General features: G+C 37.0%; 2 protein-coding genes across 7 annotated transcripts in view; one reads left to right on the top strand and one right to left on the bottom strand.

Moving 5' to 3' along the window:
- The window catches only part of Rad51c (RAD51 paralog C), a 145,905-nt gene that overhangs the window by 94,303 nt on the left and 26,302 nt on the right, over positions 1-25,300 (top strand). The window lies entirely within an intron of this gene.
- Trim37 (tripartite motif containing 37) overlaps positions 24,038-25,300 on the bottom strand; it is a 151,794-nt gene continuing 150,531 nt past the window's right edge. For 4 of the 6 annotated variants that reach the window (XM_033762938.1, XM_033762939.1, XM_010626705.3 and 1 more), the window contains one exon: positions 24,310-24,333. Coding sequence is in view for 1 of the 6 variants with exons in the window: in XM_033762937.1 (XP_033618828.1) it covers positions 24,327-24,333 (7 nt within the window). In the remaining 5 variants the exon portion in view is untranslated. Of the gene's footprint in view, positions 24,334-25,300 lie in introns of all 6 variants that reach the window. The other 2 variants (XR_780741.3, XM_033762937.1) reach the window with 2 other exon arrangements.

Raw genomic sequence — 25,300 nt, 5'->3', positions numbered from 1 at the left:
TTTTTGAAACAGGGTCTCACTATGTACTTGACACTGTCCTGGAACTCACTATTTAGCCCAGGCTGGTCTTGAACTCACAGCGATCCTCCTGCCTCAGCCTCCCGAGTGCTGGGACCTAGTATCTCTTTTTTAAATGGCACTGTTTTTAATGACTTGTTAGCTAGTGAATGGCTTTGGCACAGGGTGAGAAGCACATCATAACGCTCACTTATACTTCAGAGTGCTTTAGATGCATCAAATATAATCCAGTTTATTTTTATTATTATATATTTAAGATAGAATATAAATCTGAAAATAAAGTGATAATTAACAACTTTTGTTACAAGAATGAGATGTCATACAGGTGAGTTGAATTCATATATAACCAGCTGACTTCCTTTTCCCCTTTTTATATCATCCTACTATTATATATTGCATGTCACAGATCAGCCTAAATTTGTCTCTGCAGAATTATAATTGCTTAATCCATAGAGATAACAGTGGATTACTAGTTGCACAGAGGAAGGCGAGTAACTATGGGCAGGTTTCTTGGGGAAAGTGTTAATGAAAATGTTCTAAAACTAGTTTTCAGTGATATCATATAACTTTGCAAATACACAAAGGGCAACTGAATTGCACACTTAAGACAGGTAAACTTTATCATATGTGTATTATACTCAATATAGCTTATAAAAAGGGTCAGTGTTTTTATTTTATTTTCACTATATGAATATAAGTGATGGAAAAAGATATGTGATGTCTACATAAATAGATTTCTAGGATATGTACAAATATTTACAGTAGTCAACATAAAAGCATGGTATGAAAAAGTTCCCTTTTATTTTTACTTTGAAATTCCTTAGATTTTGCCATTCCTCATTATAGTCATACAGTTGTAAATACCATCACATCTTTGCCCTTCTCTCCTTTAATACTGTCTAGTTAACAAAGCCTAGCTCCCTGCTTTCTCCACAAACTGCATTGCAAACAATTGAGCAGTGCTAGAGAAAAATCCCATAGCCAGGTATATAGGGTCACTATAAAACTATTGTGAGTAGACATTTTCTCTGGTAAATTCACTGTCTTATGCTTCATATTTTTATACTTTTTTTGTTTGCTCAGATCTCCCAATATCCTTTCCTTCCATTTTGTAGTTTGTCTCATAATTCAGAGAAAAAATAGGAGCTATCAAATGAAAATTTTCTCTCTTTGCAGGCACCAATTTTATAAACTCACCTGAGGCTGAATCTATATTTTCTTTTGTCCTTCACTTGTGACTCATAGTCCACCATTTTTCTCTTTCTTAGAGACCTAACTCATTGATTATCGCCTTTTCTACATCATTGACTTCTTTTTTCATTGTATCTTTTCCTCTGAGAATTCCAAAATAATTCTCTAGACTCTTTCATATTAAAAAAAAAAACTTTCCATTGTTTGCATCACATTTTATTCCCTTTTGTAACCAAAATTTTCGAAAGACTCATCTCCACACCCCTCATTTTTCAGTCCTTATATTTTTTGTCATTTGTTTGCCTGTGTGTGTGTGTGTGTGTGTGTGTGTGTGTGTGTGTGTGTGGTTATTGTTTGTTTGTTAGTTTTGAGATTTGGTCTCATTCTGTAGTACAGGCTGGCTTCAAACTTGTGGTCCTCCTACCTCAGCTTCCTGAGTTCTGGGATTACAGCACTACCACTGTGTGCACTACAACATCCTAAGAAGAGTGTACATTCATATTTTCTGTCTCTCTCTCTCTCCACCTTCTTTATATAATGATATGTATATTTTTTTTCATTCATTCATTGGCACATGACTTAAGAGCTAGAACATGACCAGCATAGTTCTCTGCCCCTACCCTGTACCACCCTGTCACACCTGTCTCCTACAACAACCACCAAGGGAAGATTTACTAAGAGGCAGACTTCACTTGCACGGGCCCCTACTAAGGCTCTGTGCCCAAGTTTTTTTACATTTGTAGTTTTAAAGAAGATCTCCAAAATTAATTAAGCCTCTACCTTTTAGTCACTATCTTTTATTTTTGTATTTATCATTCCCTTATTTTAAAATTTTCTTCCTGGAAATATAACATGGGAAAATGCATAATTGTAAAGTAAACATCTTAGCACTCTAGAAGCTTCCAGTGTGCCACCTCCCAATCACAATTTCCTCATCTCTCCCAAAGTTGATCACTATCCTGGTTTCTAATGGGATAGGGTAATTTTGCCAGTGTTAGAAACTTACCTGAATGGGATCATGTATTTTTATATGGCTACCTTGTATTGGCCAATATTACATTTGTGCATTTCATCTATGTAGTTATATATGTAGCAGTGGTTCATTTTTTTGTCATAGAATTCTATTATATCAATAGTTTTCTATCCATTTTATTATTATTGAACATTTAGGGTTATTTCCAATTTCAGGTCATTATGTAGAATAGGACATGAAAATTCTAAATCTGTATACATGTACCTATTTCTTTGATTGGTATACGTAGTCACTTACAGATGTGTATTTCTTTGTTTTCTAGACAAGAGGCCTTTTGTGGTTATATGTGTTGCAAATATCCACTCCCAATTTGTAGCTTACTTCTTTACTCTCTTCAAGATTTAAGAAGTTTTTCATTTTACCACAGTAAAAGTGTGAGTGCTTTTCTTTAAGGTTAGAACTTTTTGTATCCTGCTTAAGAAGACTGGGAAGCTGGGTGTGGTGCTTCATTTCTGTAATCCCAGCACTCAGGAAGCTGAGTCAGGAAGATCCCAAGTTCAAGGCCAGCCTGAACTACATAGAACCCCATCTCAAAAATCTAAATAAATAATCTTCATATCTACGGAGGTCTCTCATATATGTAATCAAAATAAACTCCCTTGTTAGTTCAGTGACAATGGAATTTAAAAAAAAAAATCAAAGTAAACTGAGTATGGAGATACATACCTGAAACCCCAGCACTCTGGAGGGTGAAGCCGGAAGATCACACAGCTCATCTTGGACAATTTTGCAATTAGTGAGCCTGTCTCAACATAAAAAATAAAAAATCGTCAGGGGATGTAGCTCAGTGCAAAGGTCCTGGGTTCAATCCCCAGGACCGCATACACACACAATCAAGTAAATGACATTTAAAGTATTTATTCTCTCTCTCAGTACTGTATGTACTTACAGTGCCATTGATCTGTTATTTTAAATCATGCATTCTGCTTCAGAGAATATATTAAGATAAAAGAATGATATAGGAAATTTGATGAGCAGAATTATTATAGGATGAAATCTACACTAAGAATGTAACCACTCTAGAAAATTAGTAGTATAATTAGAAATTATAGTTAGTTTCTTAGTCTATAGTCTAAATTTCCTTTTAAGGCCACTTTTGTGTTCTTTTATTTTTAAAAAGTATTTTTATTAAGTTTGAGCAATGATTCATTGGAATGGCTAAGCACAGAATGCCTGATTTTGAATCATGTGACCTTTGGCATGTTACTTCCGCTTTCTGTGTTCTTCCCTTTCCTTACCTATAATAGTATCTATGTCAGAATTGTATTGAAGATTGAATGAGTTAAGTGAAAAAGACTCAAACAGTGTCTGGAACATTGTAATTGTTGAGTAAATACTAGTTGGCTCTTCTCCTGAAGTGTCCACTGGATGAAAAGAGCAAGCTGAACTAGGATTCAAAGCAAAACTAAGAGCCGGGCATGGTGGCTCAGGCCTATAATCCCAGCACTCGGGAGGCTGAGGCAGGAGGATCACTGTGAGTTTGAGACCAGCCTGGGCTACAATGTGAGTTCCAGGTCAGCCTCAACTATATAGTGAGACCCTGTCTCAAAAAACAAAAAAACAAAAACAACAAAGCAAAACTAAGAGGCATCACCTTTTCCAGGAAACTTGCCTCGCCATACCTTGGATTTCTGTAGCATCTAATGCATAAGCCTGTTTTACATTTTATATTGATTATCTGTGTAACTAGTGTTTCTTCTTCATAAAACTCTAAAATTGTCAAGAGACCGTGTCCCACTTATTAACTCTTTTATTCAGTAAGTCAGCAAATATTTTAGTAGTCTGTTTAACAGGCAGGACAGATAAGCACTGAATAAAAAAGACATGGTCTCTGCTTCCACTGCGTTTGCATTCTAAAGGAAAAGCCAGATAATAAACCAAAGCAAGTAAGAAGATTACATATTTTTATAAAAGCTCTGATGGAGTGGCCAGGAGTCTGGTATGTTTAATGGAGTGGCAGAGCACAAAGCAGATCCTCAGTAATGTTTTCTGATTCAAAGGGACTAAGTATAGAGGCTAAGAAACAATGAATAACAAAATCCCACACAATTCCTGCCATAGGAAACCCTCCAAGGGAGACAAGGTGATCATCATTATTCACTATAAGGCAGGCATGGCATGAAGTACCATAACTCCTATACTGAGTACTATATGTTAGTTTTGCCATTTAATTCTCACAATGTCTTTGAAAGGTAGGTATTAGATTCATTTTACAGATGAATAAAAAGTTCAGGAGTTGAAGTGACTGGTTCCAAGGTCACACAGAATGTAAATATCAGAATGTAGATTTTACTCAAGATTCAAAGCCAGAGTTTTTTTGTTTGTTTGTTTTTTGTTTTTGAAACAGTGTCAATGTAATTCAGGCTGGCTTTGAACTCTATGTAGCCAGGGATGGCTTTGAACTCATAGCAATCCTCCTGCCTCAGCCTTCCAAGTGTTGGGATTACACGCATGTGTCACCACTCCTGGCTCAAAGCCAGATTTTTTAACCATGATGTAAGAGCTGACATTTTTTTCCAAATAAGCAGCTGGGGTTGGAGGCACAAATTGTAATCCCACCTACTCAGGAAGCATAGGCAGGATTGTAAGTTTGAGGCCAGCATTTGGACAGTTTAGTGGAGGTGCTGCCTCAAAATAAACAATAAAATGTAGCTCAGGACTTGAGTGCCCTGGATTTTAGCTCCAGGAGGAAGGGAGGGGGAAGCAGCCAATTGAATTTGAGGAAGAACAGTGGTGTTGCCCATGAGAAATAAATTTTTTTTTTTTGAGACAGATTCTCTATGTAGCCTAGGCTAGCCTCAAATTTGTGGTGATCCTCCTGCCTCAGCCTTCGAGTACTGGGATTATAGGTGTATACCACTACACCCAGCCTAAGAAAGACTTCTTGGGTTTATAACTTTTTGCTTTTTAGCAGAAGTAGATCTCTTGAAGGACAAACCCATAAATCATCTGTGAACTATAAAAATGTCAACCAGTAGGATAAAAATTACTATTTTTGGTACAAGTCATTATTTACAGTTTATGTGACTGTATTACTATACTACTTACTTTGTATAATTGAACAAGATACTTAACCTCCTTCAATCTCTTGTGACTCAAATTTATTCATATAACAAATAGAGATGATAGTACCTGCCAAACCTAATCAAGTGAAATACAAGAAAGATTAGCAAATCAGAATGATGTTTTAATTTTCTTAACAGGCTATAAATTTCTTTTTTTTGGTACTGGGGATAAAACGTGGCAATTTGTACTTGCAAGGTAGGCATCTGAACCACTGAGCTAAATCCCTGGCCCTGGGCCATAAACTTGTGAGGATGGTCACTGGGTTATATGTCTTCCTATGTGCCAAGGCATAAAAAAGGATGATCTTATGGTACACATTTATAGGCTTGCAAGTAAATACAATACCAGTTGAATGAAGGATTTATCAGGCTTTTCCCATTATGATAACTAACCTGTAGCAGGAACAAGTAAGATGGCACATGCTTGGTAATTTTGGGTGTCTTGATGCCTTTGATTTTACTTGAGTTGTACCTTATTGTTAGTTGCACTAAAATCATTTTTGGTTCTGAGAACCATTTTCATTCGTTTTTAGCAACCTTACCTCATATGTAAACATTTTGGCAGAGAATGTGATAGAATGGAAAGCAGTTGGCTTAGTGATGCAAGAACATTCTGCATTTGTGATGCTTAGCTATGGGTACAGTTGCAATAACCTGCCAGATGCTGCACAACAGTCTTCAGAAATAGGTGGATGTTAATGACTGTCAGATCTAAAACTAACTCTTGGACTCTGATCTTTCCACTAAGATATGAAATTAAAGAATATAATATTATTTGGCACCATGGTTTGAATAACATATGCTTCTATCAAATCTGAGAAATTCAATTTAGAAAAAAAGAAAAAAGTCTCAAATTAGATTTAGTTATACATTCCTTCATATTTAAAAAGACACCATTATAAACTCAATTAAAGCTGAAAAAAATTAAAAATAAAAAGACACCATTAGATTTTGGGAAATGAGAAGAAGGTGCTCAAATGGGAAAGAGAACAAAGGAAGAGGGAGGGAAAGAGGAAGGAAGGGACAAGAAAAAATGAAAGTAGAAGGAAAAAATGGAAACAAAGCTTTTGTACATAGAAAGGAGAGGGAGCTTGAGGGGGCAAATGGGATAAAATAAAATAAAATAAAAGTTATTTAAAATAAATAAAAATAAGATACCATTCTAAGGTGGTGGCACATGCCTGTAATCCCAGTATTCTAGGAGGCTAAGGCAGGAGGGTTGCAAGTTTAAGTCTGGGCAATTTATCAGCTTAATGAGACTCTTGTCTCAAGATGTAAACTCAAAAATGGTCTGGGGATGTAGCTCAGTGCAAAGGTGCTAGGTTCAGTCCCAGTAACATAAAAGGGGGGGATGCTTTAATTTGCCACCAATTTTTTCTGTTACTTTCTGCTTTTTAAGATTTTTTTCAGAGCAGTTTTAAGAGAAAAATTGAGAGGAAAATACAGGGGATATCCTGTACCCCCCCCGCCCCTGTGCATTCATAGTCTGCCTTCACTGTCATGTCCTGTTAGAGTAGTATGTTTGTTAATCCCCAGGATCACACACACACACACACACACACACACACACACTCAGTCACACACTCAGTCACACACTCCAACCACTTCAACAAAAAACACCTAATAACTTGCCAAACAACATAACCTTAGCAACATAGTACACTGTGGGATATTGATGATTTACTCTTGTGATGATCAGCAATGCAAAAAAGCATCTTATAGCTTATCACCACCCCAGGAAAAGATCAAAATTCAAAGTATGGTTTCTACTGAATGAATATCACTTTCACACCATTTGTATAGTTAAAAAATCATTATATTGAGCCAATATAATTAAGGGATATCTTCTGTATGAAGAAACTGCCAAGCTCTTACAAAATGAGCGTTCTCTTCTGATGCCTATCAGTAATGAATATGAGTTTCTTTTTGCTCTGTATTCTCACCAGCATTGTTTGAGATTTGCATCATTCTAAATGCATCTTGTTTTAATTTGCAGAACATTTTTTCATGTGCCTATTTGTTATCTGTGGATTTTGTTGTTAAAGTGTGAGTGTGAGTGTGTATGTGTGTTTAACAGTGCTGAGGATCAAACCCTGGGCCTTGAGCAAGCTAAGCACACATTCCATTGCCCTTCTCCTCTTTCTCCCCTCCACCGTTCTTTGGAGATAGGGTCTCATTATGTGGCCCAGGCTGACCTCAAACTCCTGGGTTCAAGTGTTCCTTCTGCTTCAGCCTCCTGAGTAGCTGGCATGGAATGGTTTGACTCTTCACCTCAGACAGGAGTTCACAGATTCTTCTGGGCTGGTGTGCCTGCCCATTGGAATCCTCAGTCCCTGGCCCAGGGTGTGGTGGTGTTCTTTTCCTCTCTGAGGGTGCATATACCTACTCCTCTTGACTTGGACCATTTTTAAATCAGGTTGTTCGTTGGTTATTGTTAAGTTTTAGGAGTTCTTGATACATCTGTATTTTGGATTACCAGCTGAGACAGGAAAATAGCAAGTTCAAGGCCAGCTATGGCTACATAGTGAGTTGAAGTCTGAATCTGTTATCAGGTCTTTTGCAAATTATTTCTTCCAGTTTATGACTTGTCTTGTGTTCTCTTGACAGTGTCTTTTACAGAGCAGTTTTTCACTTTACATTTTAATGAAGTCCAGCTTGCAGATTGTTTTTTCTATCAATCATGCCTTTGGTGTTACATCTAAAAGTAATTGCTAGGGCCAGGGATGTAGCTCAGCAGAGCCGCACTTGCCTGGCAAGCACAAGGTTCTGAGTTCAATCCCCAGTACTGAAAATAAAAAATAAAAGTAATTGCTATACCCAAACTCATTTATATTTTCCCCATGTTGTTTTCCAGGACTTTTATAGTTTTAAATGTTACTTTTACAGATAATACATCTTTGGTACAGTCTTAATTAATTTCAGTGAAGGATGTGAGGTCTCTGTCTAGAGTTTTCTTTTTCCCTGAAGGTGATGTCCAGTTGCTCTGGCATCATATGTTGAAAAGACATACTTGTACAATATATCATGTTTGTTCTTTTGTCAAAGATCAGTTGATGTATTTTGTGTATGTTTCTGGTCCCTCGCTTGGTCCGTGTGCCTGTTCTTTTGCCTATATCACATTGTCCTGATTTCTGTAGCTTTGTAGTCAGTCTTGAAGTTGAGTAGTATTGATCTTTTAATAACCTTTTTAATATTATGTTGGCTAGTATAGTTCTTTAGCCTCTCCATATAATCTTTATAACCAATTTGTCAAAATCTACAAAATAAGTTGAGATTTTGATTTGGGTTTCCTTGAACTTATAAATTGGGAAGAGCTGGCATCTTGACAATATTGAATCTTATCATCCATGAATATGGAATCTCTCTCCATGTATTTAGTTCTTTTATTTTGTTCATTAGAGTTATGTAGTTTTCCTCCTGTATATCTACCTTTGTAGATCTTAGATTTTGTTAGATTTACAGTATACCAAAATAGTTCATTTTGAGAATGTTCAGGTGAATGGTATTATATTTTTTATTTCAAATTCCACTTGTTCATTGCCAATACAGACTGTCACAGTCAAAATATCAAAAATTATTGACTTTAGTATATTAATTTTTTTTGGTTTTTTGGTATTGGGGATCGAACTCAGGACCTTGTACTTGTGAGGCAGGCAGCGGCACCACTAGATCCCCAGGCCTAGTATATTAATTTTGCATCCTACAACCTTGTTATCTTTTACATTTTCTACATATACAGTCACAGTCATGCCATCTGTGAACACAGTTTTATTATTTCATCCTTTCCAGACATTATACTTTTTACTTCTTTTCTTTTTCTGACCACTAGCTAGGACTTTGACTTTGATGTCGAAAAGGAGTTGTAAGAGGGAACACGTTTGCCTTATTGTTATATTAGTTGGAAAGCTCTAGTTTTTTTTTTGTTGTAAATATTCTTTATCAACTTAAAGAAGTTCTCTATTTCTGGTTTACAAGACTTTTTATCATGAATAATTATTTGATTTTGTTATGTGTTATTTTATTTTTTTCCTGCATCTATTGGTATGTTCATATGATTTTTCTGTTGCTGTAATGGGTTATGTGATTTTCTTTTTTTCAGTACTGGGGATTGAATCTGGGTTCTTCACACTAAGCTACATCCCCAGCTCTCTTCAGGTTTTTTATTTTTGTTTTTGAGATAGGGTCTTGCTCTGTCACTAAGTTGCTCAGTTTGGGCTGGAACTTGTGATCCTCCTGCCTCAGTCTTCCAGAGGGCTGGGATTACATGCATACAATACTACTCCTGGCATGAATTGGTATTTGAACATTGAACTACCTTGTACACCTGGAATATATCCCACCTGACTGTGATGGATAATTCTTCTTTATATACTGTTGGATGCAACTTGCTAATATTTTGTCAAGTTTTGCATCTGTATTCATGAGACATTGGTCTGTAGTTATCATGTGATAACTTTTATCTGGCTTTGGCATTAGGTGATGATGGCCTCACAGAATTAATTAGGGGGTGCCATGCAAAGTGGTATAATGAGGGCTGGTGATGTGAGTGGTAAAAAAATTTACCAAGACCAGGCTGGCCATGGTGGTGCATACCTGTAATTTCAGCACTGTGGGAGGCAGGAGGATCACACGTTTGAGCCCAGCCTGGGCAACTCAGTAACTTAGTGAGACCCTCTCTCAAAAAATAAAACAGGACTGACAGTGTAGCTCAGTGCTAAGGCCCTGGGTTCAATCCCTACCAACACACACACTCTCTCTCTCTCTCTCTCTCTCTCTCTCTCTCTCTCTCTCTCTCTCAACACATGAATTTACTAAAATCAGAGCAAGGAGAGAGGAAATTTTTGACTACTTCAAGGGAGCAGTGGGCAAGTTCCCATATAGGTCATGCAGTGTGGGAATAGCACGGAGCCTTTATAAGGATTCTTGAGCCTAAGAAGTTACAGATAAGAGCCATGGACATGGGAAAGAATGTTAGGGGAGGATAAGGTATAGCCGTAATGTATGTCATCAGTCTCTTGGAAGGTTGTTGATACATGTCATCCTTACAGTAGGGTTCAGTGAGTGCCAGGTGTGCAGGGTAATGTAATGATCACATTCAATAGAGAAGGAATGTTAATGGCTCTTTAGCTGTAGGTTTCTGGAACAGCTCATTCGAAAACAGTTTGTGATTCTGATGGAGGCCAAAATGGCCTCTCTTTTTGGCTTAATGCCACAGGAAGTATTCCCTCTACATCTGCATTTTGAAAGAGATTATAGAGAAGTGGTATATATATTTTTCTTAAATGTTTGGTAGAATTTCTGAGTAAGCTCTTCTGGACCTGGTGCTTTCTGTTTTGGAAGGTTATTAATTATCAGTTTAACTTCTTTACTAGATATAGGCATATTCAGATTATTTTTTCTGTGAGAGTTTAAGCAGATTGTTTTTTGAAGTATTGATCTATTTAATCTAATTTGTGAATATAGTCACTCATAGTTTTCATTTTATTATCCTTTGTAGTGGTGTCTTTCATATCTGATGTTATTACTTTGTATTTTCTTTCCTTTTCTCAGGCTCTGGCTACTGGCTCATTGATTTTATTGATCTTTTCAATGAACTTTAGTTTCACTGGCTTTTTGTTGATTTCCTCTTTTCAATTTCATTAATTTCTGTTTTAATTTTTATAATTTCTTCCACTTTAGATTTAATTTGCACTTCTTTTTTCTAGCTTTCTAATGCAGAAGCTTGGATTACTGATTTTAGATCTTTCTTTTCTAATATACACATTCAGTGTTATTCCTTAAACACCACTTTTGCTGTACCCCACAAATTTTGATAAATTGTGCTTTCAGTATAATGTAGTTCAGTTTTTTTGGTTTTTTGAAACAAGCTCTCACTATGTAGTTCAGGCTGGCCTCAAACTCACTATGTAGCCCAGGCTGGCCTTGTACTCACGATGATCCTCCTGCCTCAGCCGCCCAAGTGTTGGGATTATAGGCATGCGCCACCACGCCCAGCCCTAGTTTAAGTCTAATGTGGCCTGAGAACAGATAATGTATAATTTCTATTCATCTAAATTTGCTAATACATGTTTTATAGCCCAGAATGTGTCCTATCTTGATGAATATTCTATATGAGATTAAGAAGAATGTGTATTCCTCTGTTGTTAAATGAAGTAGTCTATTGATGTTGATTATATTACTGATGATGTTGTTGAGTTCAGCCATATCCTTATCTATCTTTCTGCTTGCTAGATTTGTACTTTTCTTCTTTTTTCTTTTTTCTTTCTTTCTTATAGTGGAGCTCAGGATTTGCTTTATCCATGCTAAACATTCGCTATATCCATTTTCAAATAGAGGGATATTAATTTATCCAATTATAATAGTGTATTCTCTTTGTACTTGTACTAATGTGGCATTTTGATATTCTGTTGTTCAGCACATACAGGTTAGAGTCTCAAAACAAAAAATAAGGATTGCAGATGTAGCTTGGTATGCCCAGTGCAGAACTGCAAAAGAAAAGAAAAAAGTATATGGGAGAGAACTGACCCTTTCATTGCTACATAATGCCCCTCGCCAGGCTTGATAACTTTGCTTTGAAGTGTGCTATGTTTCAGTATAGCTACTTCTGCTTTCTTTTCATTATTGTTATCATGGGTTATCTTTCCTCGTCCATTTCTTCTACTCTAAATGTATCTTCACATGTTTAAAGAGGGTTTCTGGGCTGGAGGTGAAGTTCAGTAGTACAGTATATGCTTGGTATTGAACAGGGCTTCTAGGTTCAATCCCCAGCACCAAAGCAAAAACCAAAACCAAAAAACCAAAAAACTGGAAGTGGGTTTCCTATGGATGGTGTATATAGTTCAGCCTTGTTATTTGATATGTTCTGACAAACCATTAATGAAATGGTCCATTGAAATCATGGTGTGCACAGTGATTACTGAAGGGCTGGGGATGTAGCTTAATGGGAGAGCATATTCTTTGCATGCAGAATGCCCTGGGTTTGATCCTCAGTAGTGGGAAGACAGTGATTATTGACATAGTTGGATTAATAGCTACCAAATTTTTACTATTTTCTATTTGTAGCCCTGTTCTTTCTTCTGTTTTTGTCTTAGTCTTTTTCTGCCTTTTTGGCTTTAATTGAGCATTTTACAGTTCCACTTTCTCTCCTTTAAAAAATATCGGTTATGCTTCTTTTTTATCTTTCTTTTTTTCCAGTGGTTGTTCTGGGATTTGCAATATACAGTTAAATCAAATCCAAGCCCACTTTCCAATAACCCTACAGGTATATCTTGAAGATATTGCAGATTCACTTCCAGTACAATGCAATAAATTGAATATCACAATAAAGTGTGTCACACAAATGTTTTGGTTTCCTAAGGCATAGGGAAGTTATATTTGAGCCAAGCATGGTGATGATGCATGCTTATAATCCCAGCACTTAGGAGGCTGAAGCAGAAGAATTATAAGTTTGAGACCCTGTCTCAAAACAAAACATAATAATAAATTGTGTTTGTACCATATTGTGGCATGTTAAATGTACAATAGGATTTTTAAAAATATGTATCTTAATTAAATTACTTTACTGATAGAAAATACTAATGATCATCTGAGCCCTCAGCAAGTTGAATCTTAATATTGAAGTTTCTACATTAATCTATTCGTCCTTTCGTGGAAGACTTTGCTGTGTAAATGCATTTTACCTACAATACACCTTTTTTTCAAAATTGGAATCAGTCCTCTCAGACCCTTTATCAGCTAAATTTACTCAATCAACTAAATTCGTGTAATGCTCTAAATTCTTGTTGTCATTTCAACAGTGTTCACAGCATCTTCACCAGGACCAGTTTTCTTGCAGCTACAAAGGAGATGGAAGTGAAATCATTAATTTTGTATAAACCTGAGTTCTATGTCTCATGAAATTGAAGAATAAAATCAAGGGTGAAAGGAATTTAGGAAAGTTTTTATTAGAAATAATAATAAAAAAGCTCTTGGTGGATATCCACCATGAGGGAATAGAAGTCCAACATACTTTCTTTGTTTTTGGCTTTATATAGGTAAGCAGAACATAGGAGGCTTCGTAGAATTTAAAAAGCAGTTACCGCGCTGGGAATTTAGCTCAGTGGTGCCACTGCCTGCCTCACAAGCACAAGGTCCTCCATTCAATCGCCAGTACCAAAAAAAAAATAATAATAAATAAATATGTAAAAAGCAGTTACTTAGCCAGATGCTTAGCCGGAAACTAGTTACTTCAGCCTGGAGGTTAAGAAAGAGCTGTTAACTTAGTATATGCTGCCTTGTAAGTTTCTTTCCTGGGGGAAAGATCCTTATTTTAACTTTTATCCTTTGTTCTTGTATTTTCTTTTATATTTCTAAGCTTAACTAGCTGCTCAAATCTACTCTTAACCTCCAATGTATATGCCCAAACTATCACGCTCATCCCTGTTACAGAGGAACGGCTTCTTGTTGCCTCAAATCTCTACCTTAGGTGTCCATGCGCTTTTATAGTAAGAAAGAGAGGAGCAGAATGTAATGAGACATTAGACAAGGAAATTTTTATGCCATTCTCTCCTTCCCCATTCTCAGCTTCTTGTAGAAATAAAATTAGATGCCGCTTCCTGAGTGTCATCATATTCCTTTCACATAAGCACTTGGTTTTTCCTTTTTTTTTTTCAGACAAGGTCTTGCTATGCAGTTCAGGATGGTCTTGAACTCACAATGATCCTCCTGCCTCAGCCTCCATAGTGTTGGGATTATAGGAGCATGCCACTACATTGCACATGACAGTGCTATTTTCTGTCCATTTATATGAGTTGGAGGAGGAGGTGTTGCTTATGCTCTTGATTGGACTTCCAAATGATATAAGGGAAATAATAGAACTCCCAACCTGCTAGATATAAAATATGTTTAGTTCATGTTCCCCAAAATTGAAGAGTGAATTCTAAGGAATAAAGGATGTAAAAGAGTAGGAAATAGTTATTGAAACATATAGCTCCTGAGGAGGGGGCCAGAGTGGGTTGTTGGGGATCCCACTTCATGAGAGAAGTTTTATAGAGTAAAATCACAAGGTGGGTACAATGTTGGACAAAATTATGTTCAACCAATAAGATTACAAGTGGGGCTGAGGATTTAGCTGGGGATTTCCGTCACCTGCCTTGCAAGCACAAGAACCTGAGTTCAATCCCTGGTACAAAAAAAAAAAAGATTACAAGTATAGCAACTTAGGTAATATTGATCCAATGGGGAAGCAAGTCAGGTAGCAAGTGTACATGGAAAGAACAAAGAACTTTTTTAGGAAAGGGTGGATCTGGAGATCTTGGTCACCCACTGGGGTGACTGATGTCTATCTAGACTTTATTGGCCTGGGTGTTACCACTTACTTTATCCCTTGGGTAAGTATGTAAGCCTGGTCATTTCATCTTTATCTTGAGGCCTGGCCTCCAACATATGTGTCTCTGGCCACAGTTGTAATGTGTTTTCACCTTTTGTATTGATTTGTATCTCTCAAGGGCCTAGATAAAATATTTCTGCCTAACTTAGCTGTCTATAATAATGTGATGAATTAAATAAATTTTGACGGTGTGAAAACAAGACCTAATTTATTTGTTTGTTTGTTTGGTACTGGGAATTGAACTCAGGACCTTGTGCTTGTGAGGCAGGCGGTGGCACCACTGAGCTAAATCCCCAGGCCCCTAATTTAGACAATAAGGGCAAAAAAAGATATGATAGCTTTCATCATTCATGAGGGTAATGGCTGACACTAACAAACGACAGATTAACAAGAGAATTAGTATGTTTATTTTATCAAAGTGTGTTTTTTTTTGTTTTTGTTTTTGTTTTTTGGTACCAGGGATCAAACCTGGGACCTTGTGCTTGCAAGGTGGGCAGCGGAACCACTGAGCTAAATCCTCAGCTTTAATCAAAGTTTTATGTAATATGTGAGGCTTCAGAAATGAAGACCCAGGGAGTGCATCTCAGAAGTTCTTCATTTAAGTAGATTTTATCTTATTTCATTTCAATTTTTTGTTGCTGGGGCTGGAACCCAAGTGCCCATGCATACCAGGCAGGTACTCTACCACTGAGATACATCTCTAACCTTTTAAAGACTATTAAATAATTCGGAAAAAAATACTTTTAAGCAAAAATATTCCTATTGCTTAAATAGCTATTAGTTGGTCCTTACAGGTGGCTTAAAAAGGACCATGCACATAAAGACAGTGTTTGGCACATAAATTTTCAATAAACAGAAAATTGTAGCTAGGAGGAAGAGAAGGGAAGGAAAAGTAAAAAGAATTAAGATGTATTATGTACATGTACTAACTCCCCATGATGACTGTGATCATTATGTACTATAAACATACTAGTAAAAATTTTTTAAATTAAAAAAAGGAAATAGTAGCCAATAAAGGTAGAATTTTTCTATTGCTCAGTTTCCTGATCCCATTTAAATATTTGGTTAAACTTTGTTCATTCTGTATAAGCCTTAGTTTATAACTTACTTTTATTAAAAACATTATAATAGACATTAACTAATATGATAGTTGGAATATATAGAGAGAAAATTCCTACCTGCAAACAAGTTGACTTAAGATGAATTCTACTGTATTCTATGGTTTATTGCAGTTTTATGATTTTTTATTGTGTCTAGCTCACAAGTTTTGATAAAGGCTAACAGAAATAACATTTGTGAAGAACCTTTACAAAGATCAATTACAGCACAAATACATAACTAGTAAGGAAGTTAACAGATTCCCTTAGTAACTATAAGGACTGTCTATATTCATTGTAAATTAGAAAGTACATCTCCTAATATGTTGGCCTTTTTTTCTTTCTGATGAGACCTAGATTTTATTACTATTATGATTGTTTTTGTTTGTTAGTTTTCCCAGATAGAGGGGTATAACACTTTTTATATAGCACACATCCCTTATGTTTTCCACTCTATTTACTCTGTGACAGTTTTTCCTAAGGCAGTGCCTGGATTTGTGGCTGTGGTTAAGGCTATAATTCAGCATTTCTGTTAAGGAGGTATCTTTCCAAAATGCATTTTCAAAAAGACAGTAGCTTTCTGCAGTCAGATTCATGCAGCTTGATGCCACTGCTCTTGATTTAACTTAACCAGCTCAGAACCAATTTTATGGTGAATTCAGAAGGGAAGCATCACTGAAAAAATAGTGTCTGCTGTCAACTATTTCTTATTATTAGAATAATATATTTTTGTACTGTTGTTCTTTTTCATTAAAAATGTTTTTTGACACATCATTTTTTTTCAAGTCTTTTTTTTTTATTTCTCATTTACTGGCCCTATCAGTCTGAATTCAAAATGTAATTTTATTCCCTGGTTCCTTTGGAGATGCATTTAAAGAAAATCACAGTAAATTGCTCTACTTAGTTTGACTTTCACTTTACTATAATGAAAGGAAGAATTTTCCTAGATATTTTCTATAGAATCCCTGAAAATAGTTCCTCATCTTTCTCTGTATCAAAAGCCAGGCTGAGATTCTCATTTTGTCCCTGGTTGCTGTATTTTGTCACCTCTTCTCTCTGCATTCCTGTTTCTTTTACTTTTCTTCTTGTTTATTTTTCTGAATTTAACAGTGGGGAATCCACTTGACTATGCGCACAGCAGGTAATAAGTACTATGGTGGTTACTGGATTGGTTTCTTTGGATGGTTAACGAATAAGAGTGTAATTAAGCTTTTCTAAAGCTGCCAACTGTATTGGAGGTTTGGTATATATTTAAGGCTTATTTAAAAATAGCTCCTTCAAAAACTGAACTATTTAACTAGTAGAATTCCTAAGGGTATATTCTTTATCAGTTGGAGATTGCTTAGATTACTGGAATCAAGTAGAAGAAAATCTGGTTTTGTATAAGGCTAGATAAAATGCAGTATATTGCATTTCAATTTTTTAAATGTTTAATTTATGATCTTTATTAGGTGCTTTTTACCTGCCATAAATTCCCTAAAATAGCTTTTTAAAATAGCATGTGCTTTTAAAATAAAAGTTTCTAAAAAAATTGAACACTGTAATAAAGAAACACTTATTCTGATAAATTTAAAGATGTGGATTTAGCCATAATCTTTGCTTCTTGAATCCCCAAATCTAAATTTAGATAAAATACAGAAAAGAGATTATCTTTGAGTTATATTTATAAAGTCTAAAATTTTATCAAGGTAAACTGAGATATTGGGGACAGGGCTATAGTTTCAGATTTGTAATTTTCAGAGAGGTTTGATTCAGAGTGCTATGAAGGGCCAGGGATTTGGCTCAGTGGTTCCGCTGCCTGCCTCTCAAGCACAAGGGCCTGAATTCGATCCCCAGTACCTAAATAAATAAATAAATGGGAAGAAATGCCTTAAGGTTTATGGCTCTTAGAAGATAATGGATAGGAAGAGTTGTTATGTATAATAGAAGAAAGAAAATCATGAGAAGCATGTGACAGTTAAGAACATGTAGGGCCAGGAATTTAGCTCAGTGGTTCCACCACCTGCCTCGCAAGTGCAAGGTCCTGAGTTCGATCCCCAGTACCAAAAGAAAAACCAAAACCAGAAAACAGTTAAGAACATGTAGAAAACCCAGTGAAAGGATAGAAATTGATAGATGTAGGGAAATATATGGTCATTGAACTTGACATCGTCTTGATGGTTAATATTTAATTTTCACTCATTCAATCATTAAATATTTATTGAGGACCTTTTCCTTCTGTGTGCTTCTTGGCACTGAAGTTTTAAATAAATGACAATGACATGACTTGCTTCATTTTAAACTTTTAATTTTGATATAATTTTAGATTTATAGCAGGGTTGAAAAGATAGTACAGAGAGTTCTGTGGGTGTGTATGTATGTATACCAGGGATTGAACTTAGGACCTTGTGCTTATAAGGCAGGCGGTGGAACCACTGAGCTAAATCCCCAGCCCCAGTACAGAGTTCTTGTATGTCCTTTGTCCAGGTTCCTCTGTTAACATCTTATAGGACCATAGGATATTACTGCCATTGGTGGAAACGAAAAGGTTTATTCAAGGGATGGGGATTTAGCTCAGTGGTGCTGCCACTTGCCTCGAAAGTGCAAGGTCCTGAATTTGACCCCTGGTACTAAAACAAACAAACAAACCACCAAAGGATCAAAAGGTTTATTCAAATCTAGCTCTGAAGGAGATGGAGGGGCCTCTTACTGCCTCAAATCGCCATCCTTCCTTAAGATGTGAAAGGGCTTTGATTGCAATGAAGAGAGGTGAGGAATACAATGAGACAATAGGTGAGGAGAAAGTCTTTACTCTTTTATCAAGCTCCTTCCACACCAGCCTCCTGCCATCCTCAGCTCTTTCCCTCCTTGTGCAAATAAACCCAGACTCCAGTCTCTTAGGGCAGAAGTGTCTGCAGATTCTCTTTGCGTGGTTACATTATTTCTTGGCAGAGGCGTCCATTTCTGTCCATTCATCTGGGCTGAGGAGACAAGTGGGCAGCAGGTTTCCCCTCTCAGCTTGAGGAAGCTTTGAGAAACAGTTTATCATCCAAAAAAAAAAAAAAAAAAAAAAAAAATCCCAGTTTTTAAAGTCCTACTTGAAAAGATTTACAAGTCTTTGAAGATAGAACCAAGAAGATTTGTTGATGGGTTGGATTTGGGGTGTGAGATAAAGAGGGGAACAAAAAAGGAACTTTTGTCCTGAGCAAATGGAGTTATTATTTACTGAAATAAGGAAGGAAGTTTATAGGAGGTTGGGCATTAGGAGTTTGCTTTGGGGCATGTTAAGTTTGAAATGTGCACGGATCTGTAAGAGTAGGCACTTGTGCATGAGTTAGGGGTTCAGGTAAGAGGTTTGGACCAGAAACATCCAGTTGGGAGTCCTCAGTACCTAGATAATTAGACATGACTGCTTGTAAGGAACACCATGCTCATGTCCTGGTGGGCAGGGAAAAGGAGGGTGGGGTGGGATATAAAATGAGACATTAGTTAACTCCAGGCCAGTTTCTCTTCTGGTCCTGGACCTCCTATAGCCAGCATGTGCATCTTTTGTCCTTTCATTTGGTCTGAGGAGGGTTGATTCGAGCCGTATCCCTGAGAAAGTCTGAAGTAGTCACTTGTTCTAAGTAGTCTCTAAGTAGTCACTTGTCATTTATAAGTTCCATTTTGCTATGCAAGTTATAGCAGGAAGAAAGAAACCAGCAAAATAACACTCAGTGACATAGAAGCAAAAAGAAGTAGTGGTCTAAAACTGAAACATATTTCAATATGGAGAAAAATGATCACTGCTTCATGTACTTTTTTTTGGGTACTGGGGATTGAACTCGGGTCCTTGTAATTGTGAAGCAGGCAGCAACACCACTGAGCTAAATCCCTGGCCCTCCTTCCTGTATTTTTAACAATGAAAATAAAATGAAGATAATGATTGACAGTAGGATTTAGCAATGCAGAGTCATTGTAACCTTAATAAGACCAATTTCAGAAAAACAATGGGAACTAGAGCCTGAATGGAATGAATTTGAGAGACAAGGGCTATAGAGAAAGTAGAGACAGCAAGTACTGATTGCAGTCTCAAGTTTAGTTGTAAAAGGCAGTAGAGAGCTGTGGCTGTACTTTCCACTTTTGGGAGACTGAGGCAGGAGGATTACAAGTTCGAGACCAGCCTGGGTTACATACTGTGCCCCCATCTAAAAAACGAAACAAAACAGGCAGTAGAGAAAATTGGTATTGACTGATGAGGTAAGATGTTAGTGAAGAAACATTTTTCGGTACTGGGGATTGAACTCAGGGCTGTCACACTAAGCTACATCTCCAGTTCTTGTTTATGTACTTTTCTTTTCCTGTGTGTGTGTGTGGTACCAGGGATTGAACTCAAAGACAGGTGCTGTGCCACTGAGCTGCATCCCTGGCCCTACTTTTCTATTTTGAAATGGCCTAAGTTGTCCTGGCTTTCATAGAACTGGTAAACCTTTTCCCTCAGCCTCTGGAGTGCAGGTCTGGAGTGCTAGGTGTGTGTCATTACACTGAGAAAACCTGCATTCTAGCACTGAGGATACTACACTGATGAGAATAATTACTAGATAGAGAAAATTGACATTGTAAAAGAAACAAATGCAGAGATGATATTGTTGGTTGCTTAAATGTGATAGAATCCAGTGGATAAGTAGAAGAGATGGGTGAAGATTGTGCAGGTTTTATCATTGTCATAGGAAGAGTATATTGGTACAGATGCAAAAAATTTAGTAGATTTGGTAATGGGAATTTGTGTGAGTTCTAATTCCATATTTTCACTGAAAACGAGGCGAGAGCAAGACAGAAAAGTAATGAAGAAGAAATACAGTGACCCAGTATAGTAACACATGCCTGTTTTCCCAGCTGCTCAGAAAGTTAAGGTGGGAAGACCCTTTGAGCCCAGGAGTTTGAGACTAGTCCGTGTGACATAGTGAGATTCTATCTCAAAATTGCTTGTCAGGAATGAAAGGAAGACAACTCAGTATGTTTGAATTTTACTTTGGTCACTTTCAGCTATGGGGTACTGATACAGGGATGATATAGGAAATGAAATAGGACCTCTAAATGATATAAGGGAAATGTTATAATTCCCAACCTGTTAGATGTCTGATATGCCATGTTTGTGTTCTGTAAAATTGAAGACTTAATTCTGGGAACAATGGAGGTTATAACTAGGCAATGTTTATTGAGAGGTTAGCTCCTGAGAGGCAGGAGTGGTCTTAAATGGGTACCCAAGGACCTTATTTTTGAGGTGAAGTTTTATAGAGCAAAACCCACATGGGTACAATGTGGTTTGCATAGGTATGGTTGCATAGGTAATAGTGATCCAGTGGAGAAAGAAGTCACATAACAAGTATACATGGAAGGAACAAAGATTTTTTTTCTAGGAAATGATGTGTCTGGAGGTCTTGGTCATCCACTGGGTGTCTATCTAGATAGACTGGTGTCTGTCTAGATTTCATTAGACCAGGTGTTACTGCTTATCTTGTCCTTTGGGGAAGTATGTAGGCCTTGTCATTCTGTCTTTATCTTGAGGCCTGATTACCAACAGATAAGTCTTTGGCCACAGCTGTAATGTGTTTTCATCTTGTGTACTAACTCTGTCGAGGACCCAGACTTACCTTACGGCCTATACTATTTCTATGTAACTTAGCTGTCTATAATATTCCCCCCTCTGAAGAGGTGTCCTGAACTGCAGTGAGGGGGGAAGAGGTGATGACTGTTTTGGCTACTTCAGGCTGAAAAGGGTCATTAATATAAGTGGCAGTGAGAGATGTTTTCCAGAGAGCCAAAGGGGCTTCAGATAGAAGTCATGTAGTGCTTAGCCGTTATGAACTCTCTTTATAAGGTTGATCTAGTGGATCTTTATAAAAGGAGTCCTGTACATTTGTCCTTGGTTTTATCTATATGAGCTCTTGGAGTTTGGCAGCCTCTAGGTGAGAATGAACAAATTTTCCAAAAAATTAAGGCATATATCATCAAATCATGAACATTAGAATGGAAAGGCAGATTGGGGAAAAAGCCACATCTAAACACTGATCTTAAGGAACTGGAGTAGCAGTGGTAGCTAGTTGGCTCTTAGACCCTACTTAGGCTTCAGTCCCACTGATGGAGATTTTAAGTCTGATATTTTTGTCACAAGTCTTTTTAGTTTTAGTTGTAATGGTATGGAGAGTTTGGTGGTTTTGAAGGACCATTTTACCTTAAAAATGTAAAAACTTTTGTTGAGCTTTTATAACTTTTACCATAGTTTTTTGGGGTTTTTTTGGGGGGTTTTTTTTGGTTTTTTTTTTTTTTTTTTTTTTTTTTTTTTTTTAACCAACCATAATAGTGGTCGGCTACTGGCTGACTGCCAGAAGGGGTCAGCAACTTGAGCCTCTTTTTATATCTAACTTTTGCGGTGTGGGTGCCAGGGATCAAACTCGGGACCTTGCACTTGTGAGGCAGGCGGTGAAACCCCCAGCCTATATATCTAACTTTTAGTACTATAATATTGTTTGTATGTCTCTTGTGATTATACTTTTCTGCTGGGTATTTAAGACCACGTTAAAATAAGACTTGTGTTAATCAAAATTAACCTCTTGCTGTCTATCAAGGTCAATTAATTACTTTGGAACCATGTACAGAAACTCTTAGCTCCTCTATCAGTGTCAACTGCCAGGATGAGTCATATCTTGCTTGACCATGTTGATTTCTGTAAAAGTATGGGGGACTTTTCTCTCTTGGTGACTCTCTTTGTTTCTGTGTTTTTGTTTTGGTACAGGGGATCAAACTTGGGCCCTTGTGCTTGAGAGGCAGGTGCCAGAACCACTGAGCTAAATCCCTAGCCCTCTCCTTTTGCAGACTGTACATTTGCTGGTTTCTGTCCTCTGGGGTCCCTTTTCAGTAGGCTGGGTGACTCATCGAAGTTGTAGGATCCTGCAGAAAAGATTTCCTCATGTCTCAAGTCCTTGTTGACCTTGGAAGGCCAGGGCCAAAATATTGACTGTTCTCTTAGTCCTGTTACCTGTCTAATTCTGATCTCTAAACTTTGATTGTTGAACATCCAGAAGAGATCAGTTACTTTAGCATTGCAGTGGGAGCACTGAGTTTAACTATTATAATTTTATTTGGATATCAAGCACTTTGAAATATAAAGTACAGCCAGAGGACTGTTATTTTTATCAGTTATCGTTGTTTTTAAACCCCTGTATAATGTTAACAGACAACAATTATAAAGTTTTACAGAGAAACATATTTAAATGTCTATCTTAGAATAGCTTTTTTAATCAACTCTAGTACACAAAGTTCTTTATTTATTTATTTTTTTTGGTACAGGGGACTGAACTCAGGACTTTGTACTTGTGAGGCAGGTAATGGCACCACTGAAAGAAACGCTTAATTTTTTCTCCTTTAATAGGATGTCATTGAAGAATGTGAGACATTGGACTTCTCAGTGCCCGAGTATCTCTAAGTGTAGTTAGTGACACATATTTAAAGTACATATCCCATAAGCTTTAAAGAAAAAACCAAACAAACTATCATTAACTTGTCTCATGCTAGTTTGGCATGTACCTCTTATCACAAGTAGCTGCAGCACAAGAGAAAGGCAGATATCTGAGTCTAAGAAAAAGGTTATCATCATAAACAATACTACTTTTACATTTTAGAAGACCTGTATACCCGGAAGGTATGAATGCATTTTGTACACCATGAGATTAGCAATAATGTTTGTTTGTTTGTTTTTGGTTTTTTGAGACAGGGTCTCACTATGTAGTTCAGACTTCTCTGAAACTCACTGTGTAGCCCAGGCTGGTCTTGAACTCACAGCAACCCTCCTGCCTCAGCCTCCCAAGTGCTGGGATTACAGGCGTGTGCCACCACGCCCAGCTGAGATTAGCAATAATGAATGTCACAGCTATATGGAAACCTTTGTCTCTTAATTTAGTTTTTTTTTTAATTACTCCATGTAAGATCTTAGAATATTTTATTTGTTCAGTACACTTCTATTTGTGTGTGTGTGTGTGTGTGTGTGTGTGTGTGTGTGTTTGTGTGTTTTCCTGGTGCTGGGGACCAAACTCAAGACCTTGTGCTTGAGAGGCAGGCATGGCACCACTGAGCTAAATCCCCAGCACTTAATTTAGCTTTGTACTAAGGGCATCTTTTTTTTTTTTTTTTTTTTTTTTTTTTTTTTGTTTGAGACAGGGTCTCACTATGTAGTTGAGACTGACCTGGAACATACTATGTAGCTCACGCTGATCTCAAACTCACAGTGATCCTCCTGCCTCAGCCTCCCAAGTGCTGGGATTACAGGTGTGTGCCACCACGCCCAGCTCTAAGGGCATCTTTTAATAAGAAAGCCTTATTGTTTTACCCACACGAAATTTAACCCTTTGATGATTAACCAAATGTAAACATATTATAATATGTTCAGTAATGTTTAATGGGCGTGTCTCCCATAATGCTGTGGAAACTACTGGGGTCCCGTCAGTGAACAAAGGTTGAAATGAGATGTTTCCAGGCAGCTGCTTCTGTATTTATGAAGGGGAGTCCTGTCCAGCAATTTTCCCAAGCCCAAGAGGTCTTTATGATCTGTGAGAAAGAACAGGGTCATAACAATTAACACATTATTTTTGACTAATGAAAGGCTCCCAAGTTATTGTACACAGACAACAATATGTTTTATATTTGTAAAACCAGTCTCAAAATTATTTTGATCAACTGGCAACCTCGGTGGATAATGTCCTTAACTCTAATGACACTTATCTACCAGCCAATTTACATTATAGAAAATGATTTTTTAAAAATCTACAAAAGGCAAAAAAGAGAAGAAAAAAGTTGATGAGCTCAAACAAAACAGCTGTAAGTATAACCAGTTATAGCTTTGATAGATAGCTGGACAAGCTCACATATGATGATTTGTTATAAACCAGAGTGTACTCAAATTATAATAACCCTTTTATTTTTTAGGTTGGTAACTATAAGACTAGTTAGAACTTTTATAAGTCAATTAATAGAGATCTCTTTTAATAAGAATTAGAAGGAATAAAAACCTTTAACTCATAACCAATATTTTCTTTGCAATCCATTTTGTCTTAAGAATCTTGACAACTCCAAGCCATCTTCCTCCATTCAGACTCTGGCTCAGTCACCTCTACATTTTTTGTCACCCTTTCAGACCTTTTTCTTCTAACAGTATATGTGATACTTTCCCTCCTCAACAAGGGGCAACCCCAAGGCAGCTTTTATTGCTCTGTCTCTCTTTTTTTGGTGGGGGGTGGGGGTACATTTTAAAGCAGCAAGAGATTTTGATACTGAGTTCCCAATTGCTGAAATGCAAGAGAAAGAATTGGCATCCCACTAATTTCTACTTGATTTCTATATTTACAAGGTATACCCCGAGGTGACTCAGCTTCAGGGCAGGGGGTTGCCATCTGAAAGCAACCAGAAGATAGGTCAGGTCGAACTATCCACCCTTTTTACTCATGCACAATCCTATCTTCCCTGGGAACTCAAATTTTTAACTCCAGCTTTTTTTTTTTTTTTTTTTTTTTTTTTT

Source organism: Fukomys damarensis, unplaced genomic scaffold, assembly GCF_012274545.1.
Source record: "Fukomys damarensis isolate Sample0158 unplaced genomic scaffold, DMR_v1.0_HiC HiC_scaffold_13, whole genome shotgun sequence".
NCBI classification, from domain to species: domain Eukaryota; kingdom Metazoa; phylum Chordata; class Mammalia; order Rodentia; family Bathyergidae; genus Fukomys; species Fukomys damarensis.
The sequence above is the reverse complement of the archived record's forward strand: the minus strand, read 5'-3'. Positions and strand labels throughout refer to the sequence as shown.